The sequence below is a fragment of the Equus quagga genome, chromosome 15 (assembly GCF_021613505.1).
Source record: "Equus quagga isolate Etosha38 chromosome 15, UCLA_HA_Equagga_1.0, whole genome shotgun sequence".
In the NCBI taxonomy this organism is placed as follows: domain Eukaryota; kingdom Metazoa; phylum Chordata; class Mammalia; order Perissodactyla; family Equidae; genus Equus; species Equus quagga.
The window spans coordinates 36,152,578-36,159,027 of NC_060281.1; the positions used below are offsets into that span (position 1 = coordinate 36,152,578).

Sequence of the window (6,450 nt, forward strand, 5' to 3'; positions counted from 1 at the left end):
GCTTCAGATCCCAGGCACAGACTTACACCACTTGTCAGCCGTGCTGAGGCAGGCAACCCACACACAGAACAGAGGAAGATTGGTAGGAGATGTTAGCTCAGGGCTAATCTTCCTAAGAAAAAAAACCACATACTCTTATACTTTTATTTGGTTTTATTTCATTTAATAGCATCATCTTCCAATAGGAATTACCACTTGGTATATATTTTCAAGTTTTTGGCCAAACTTTTTGTTTTGTTTTAGATTTTAACAACCTACCTTAATGTATTAGCCTCGTGTCAGTGACAAATTAAGTCATATAGAGATACTTCATGTTCTATCTTACATTGTCATCTCCTCCACTAGAGAATGAATTCTATTGAGGCAAAAAGGGTGTTTTATTCATCTATGCTACCAAGACCTCTCAGTCTACGAGCGATTTAGCTAATGAAGAAAAGAAATGAACAAGTAGATGAATAAATGGATGGATGAATGAATGAACCATTTGGAACAGGTATTTCTTTATACTGTTGAATGTGACAAGTATATAGACAAGAATGTGACAAGTATATACGGGACAAAACACTCATATAATTTAGTATCTTGAAAAAAGTGTGTCTCAGTCAAAGAATTGTCATAAATCTTTTTACCATTTAGCTAAATTTAATTTGGTCAATGACCAAAAAGTCCTTTAGTCTAAATTATTTCTAGGTTCCCCTTTCTTTCTATAGATATTAATGCTCAGTCAAAACTTAGCATATTAATTTTAAAACCAAGTCCCTAATTTCTATGGACACTAAATGTGGAATAATTAAAGGCTAAAGTGGTACAAATCAAAAAGGTTATCTCTAGATAATATTTCCGAATTAACCCATAAAAATAACCTTTCTTCTATGCTTGGTGGTTTGTAGAACAAATAAATATCAAAAGAGCGATGAAACCAAACTTCAAGATGGATAAGACTCTCTGAACAAAAGTTACAGGACAGATAATCTCTTTGTCACATCTCCCACTCCCACCCCATTAGTCTCTTTACTGCCCCTCTTACATCTTTGTTTCTTAGGGTGTAGATTACAGGGTTGAGGCTAGGGGTGACAACAGTATAAAAGAGGGCAATGAACTTGCCTTGATCTTGAGAATTTCCTGATGGTGGCTGGAGATATATGCACATGGCTGGAATGAAAAAGAGGGATACAACCAGAAGATGGGCTCCACAGGTCCCAAAGACTTTCTGAAGGCCAGTTGTTGACTGCATCCTCAGCACAGCCCGGGCAATGGCACCATAGGAGCTGAGAATGAGGATGAGAGGTATGAGAGCAAAAATAGAGCTGGTGACCATGAGGGTCAGCTCATTAGCATGAGTATCAACACATGACAGTCGCAGTAGTGCTGGAACTTCACAGAAGAAGTGATCCACTTGGTGATGTCCACAGAGGGGTATCCAGAAGGTAAAGTAGGAATGAAGTGCTGAGTTAGTAAACCCACTTACCCAAGAAGCCAGAGCCAACAGACGGCAGAAACGAGGGTGCATGAGAATGGTGTAATGCAAAGGTCTACATACAGCTACGTAACGGTCATAGGACATCACCATCAGTAGCACACACTCTGTGGTTCCCAGTGCAAGGACAAAGTAAAGTTGAATCATGCAACCAGCATGAGAGATGGTTTTCTCTGGGCCCCAGAGGTTGACCAGCAACTGAGGGATGGAGCTGGTGGTGTAGCAGAGATCCAGAAAAGAGAGGTTTGAGAGGAAGAAATACATGGGAGTGTGGAGATGGGAGTCCAGGTGTGACAAGATAATGATGAACAGGTTGCCTATCAATGTCATCAAGTAGAACATCAAGATAACCACAAAGAGAACTACTTCCAAATGAGGCCAATTAGAAAAACCCAGCAGAACAAAGTAGCCTTCAGAACTTGCATTTTTTTCCTTCATCATACATTTTTTTTCTGCCCCTAAAGAAAGAATCACATAAACTCAAAGGCTGCCCACTCACTGTCAACTGATTGCAAATAATTGGGGAAAACTCTATGCCATTTCCAAATACTGCCATTAGGACAGCAGAATTTTTGATAGCTTTATTTTTATGTTTCATTCAGACATTTGTCCTGTTGTAGATAAAATCAATAACTTCTCAAGTGAATAAAATCAATAACTTCTTTCTATGCATCCTGAAGTTCGCATTTGAATAAATGAAGGTTAAAGATATTCCATAGCCAAAAAGACAATTTTCATGAAAAATCATCTTTTTTTACAAAAACATTTTAAATTTATTCACTTTTTCTGCATTTTTTGGCTATTTCTAATTTTTCAGTTACAGAGAACGGAACATCTGCAGTCTTAATAATCTTACACATACATGAGTTTATCGTGAGATGAAAAGCAATTCAACAGTAACTTTAAAACGTTAATATTGGGTGAAAAAACAAAATTCAGTCGAATATGATTATAGAAAGATCAGAATATTCTTGTTGATTTATGCTACCAGCTTATTTCCAGACAAGAGAACACACAAATAGAGGTATAAACAAAGACACATGCACGTGCACACACCAACTTATGAATATTCACAATATGAACTGAGCTGAAGGTCTCAGTCCTGATTAATTGGGAATTAAAATAGGTTGGGGTATTCAGTGATGGAATGCTTCGAAACATAAATGAGAATACAAATAATTTTGAAAGACAAAAGCAATTACAGAGTCTACGAAAACTGTAGAGAGGGAGCCAGATAAAAAGGGAGGGTGTTTGGATCAGGAAAGAGATGAGGAACTCTGTGGTACTTGGAATTGAAAGGGTATATATCACAGGGCTGTGAGACCTGGACAATGGGGCTTAAAGATAGTTTCCACAAAATTTAATTTACTTCAAAACAATTGCTAAGACATAATTTAAATTGAATCATAATTTATAATTACATCTTATGTTTTAGATTTCCTACAATTTGGAATGGAACTTCTGAATAGAAAATTCGCTAATTTTTAATACACAAAGATATGTGGATATTGCATAGAATCCAATGACAAGTTCATCTTGTGGTTGTTCTTTTGTAAAACATAAAGTTAAGAAATTCAAGTATGTACTACTAGTTTGATTTCCAGTTGCTTATTTTCTCTTGTGCCTTATCAATCTTTCCTTTTCAGGAGAAAAGATAAACACTCTTTTATTATATAGTTATGGCCATAAACATAGTAACCAACCATTTAAATATTCCTAAATAACCTTGCCACTTCTGTTCCTCTCATACTCTCTGATAGAACAAGGCAAAAGAGAAATTCAACCAGAACAGATCCACCCACAGACATTTGAGGGAATTTTACTGGCTCAAATACTGTAATCTTTTTTTATTCTTTTTTCCCCAAAGCCCCCTATTACATAGTTGTACATTCTAGTTGTAGGTCCTTCTAGTTCTGCTATGTGGGACGCCACCTCAGCATGGCTTGATGAGCAGTGCTAGGTCCATGCCTAGGATCCAACCAGTGAAACCCTGGGCTGCTGAGCAGAGTGTGGGAACTTAACTACTGGCAATGGGGCCGGCCCCTCAAATAGTGTAATCTTGACTCTTAAAAAATATAAGGGATGCCCAATTGGTTGTATTACAGCTAAAGAGCTAAGAACATTGAACGTGGCTCAGAATGGTTCAGACAGGCACAAAGATATCCATACAAATTTAGTATTACTAGTAATGTAAATGATCATTAACCTTTTGAGTCATGATGGAAAATTCCACAGGATATTTTTAAATTTCCCTAGAATAAAAAGTAATACACCACAAGATATTTGAAGTCAAATATTGTGGGTACGTTTTCTGATGCAGACATAATTTCTTCCCTTATAAAGCTGCCTGAATTCCTTACTACATTAATTAAAAGAAAGTGGCAGTTGTGTGATATTTCTTTAACTGTTGTATAACCTGTCTTTCAACATTCTTCTAAAAGTAAAAAGAGATAGGAGAAAAGGAACCCCAAAAATACAGAATTAATGAAAACAAAAGTTTGGAGCTTTATGGTTTGACTTTCTTCTTAGTGGAAAAGAGGGAAATGACTCTACCAAAGGTAGCTTTTATTGACTGTGGAATAAATATCTTCTCTCTTCCTTTATGTCAAACATTATCAGGGAAGTGGGTGGCTTAGCACACTCTTCTCAACCCCATGTTTACTAACAGACGTTTTTCTAATTCTTGTCATATTCGCTCTTTTATACCAAACCTGGTTCTTAAGTGGTGCTCCATCAACTTCTTTCAGTACCAACCTTCCTGTGTTTATCCACGTTCCTTGTCATTCTCTTCCTGGTCTATGTCCTCATCATGTCTAAACTGATATGGGACTTACTGGTTGCCATGTGACCTGAGAACATTAACGTAATAGTCCTCCTATACCATCTTTGCTAATGTATGAAATCTAACTATGGAAAGCAGAGTCTGAAAATAGCTATGATTATCATTGTTATGGGAGAGAGAGCCTAGGTTTGTCCAATAATAGATTTGCTTTTAGCAGAACTTGGGAACTCCTTAGGGCATTTAAGTTATCAGGGGATGGACCCCTGAGCAAATAGGGCCTTTATGAAAACAAAAAGAATAAAGTGACTTCCTTGACTAGAGCCATAGGAGGATAAATCCCAAAGTTGTAATTAATGCCCTTCAAGGAGCTGTCCTGGTTACAATGGCATAATGTTCACAAGATAAAACTTTTCACAGGAATGCCTTCAGCATGATGTTGTACTAGTACTGAAATGACAATGAATTTATCACCAACCAATATGGAAAAAGTTGCTTGAGTTGTACTGACAATGAAAAGTATAGGTTGTACTGAGTCACCTGATTTTTTTTCCACAGCTCCTCATGGGGCTAAGGCTCAAATTTACAAGACAAGTGGTTAGACATAGAGGAATCTGGGGAGCTAGGAAACAGAAAAAGTGGAACACATTAAAACTAAACTTTTCCTTATTAACATGGAGCTCTTTTTGAGCCTACTTGCACCATTTATCTCTTCCTAATTATCTTTTAGAGTAAATTCCAAATTTATGCCTGCAAAAGTTTAGAAAATTATCCAAGTATGACTCAAACCTTTTATACTGAACATTTAGATGATCTCTACCAATTTTGTTTATTATATCAAAAATCTTCCATTAACAACTTCCCTTGCCTTTCCATTAAAATCTCCTTGTCAGGGTGGGATTTTTGTTTCCAAATCCTAATCACACAGCTGATGCTGCAGCCTGTTTTTTGTATTGCATATGTGTTCATCTGAGTCTAGCAGGAGCCACAGACATTAATTAGAAAGTCTTGGGGCTGGCCCGGTGGTGTAGTGGTTAAGTTCCTGAGCTCCACTTTGGCAGCCCAGACTTCGCTGGTTCGGATCCTGGGCATGGACCTGCACACTGCTCATCAAACCATGCTGTGGTGGCATCCCACACAGAAGAATCAGAAGACTTACAACTAGGATATACAACTATGTACTGGCGCTTTGGAGAGAAAAAAAAAAAGAGGAAGACTGGCAACAAATGCTAGCTTAGAGCCAACCTTCCTCACCAAAAAAAAAAAGGATATTTTAAAAAAAAGTCTTAAGCTTGCATGTCCCTTATTTCCATTCCAAACCTCAGCAGTGCTTTGGTTCTAAAAATGAGCCAAATTCATCTCACTTGCCTTTCCCATCTGAAATCTTTGTCTGGGTCCATTTGGTTTTACATACTGGCTTCTGATTTTACACTGGGTCTGACATTCCCTCCCTAATAATAATAGCAAACAATTTTAATGCACTTAGTATGAGTTGGGCCCCATTTTAAACATTACCTATATTGATCTTTTTATTCCTACCATAACCCTATAAGGTAGACTAGTCTTATTATCCAGCCTCTACAGATGAGGAAATTGGGGCACAGAGAAGTTAAGCCACTCACTCATCCATTGCCACAATGTTACTCAGTGGTGGAGGCAGGATTTGAACCCAGATATTCTGGGTCCAAGGTTGGAGGTTTTTGTCACTCTGACGTCCTCTTGAACCTCAACCACACACATTTTGCAAATATATGTTAGAGGTAAATCACTGCCAAGCAAATCCATGTTCTATTCATGTAAACTATTAAAGTCTCTGATTTTCAGGAGAAAAGGCTGCAATATTCTGTTTCTATAAGGATAGAAAAGTGCAAAACATTTTCTCCTGTGTACTACTAAGATTACCCACTATTAATCTTAAAACATTTTTCTTCTTTCAGTTGGTTTCTGAGGCTGATTGGGTAAAACGTATTCTAAAATATTCTAGACAAAATTAAACCAGATTTGGGACATGTTTTGCCCCTTTGTACTTGTTTTTACGTTAATTTAAAATTTAATAAATGTTTTATATAGTTTTATACACATATATAACATTATATATATTACATAAACACTATAAAGTAATATATAAACATTATAAAATGTATATATAATGATGTATAAACATTATATATAATGTATATATATAAATATTATA

General features: G+C 36.6%; 1 protein-coding gene across 1 annotated transcript; it reads right to left on the reverse strand.

The window, feature by feature from the left end:
- Window positions 1-979: 979 nt before the first annotated feature.
- Window positions 980-1,918, reverse strand: LOC124226945 (olfactory receptor 2J3-like). The gene has a single exon (XM_046640776.1). The coding sequence runs from the start codon at window positions 1,916-1,918 to the stop codon at window positions 980-982; it is 939 nt and encodes a 312-aa protein (XP_046496732.1).
- Window positions 1,919-6,450: the final 4,532 nt, after the last annotated feature.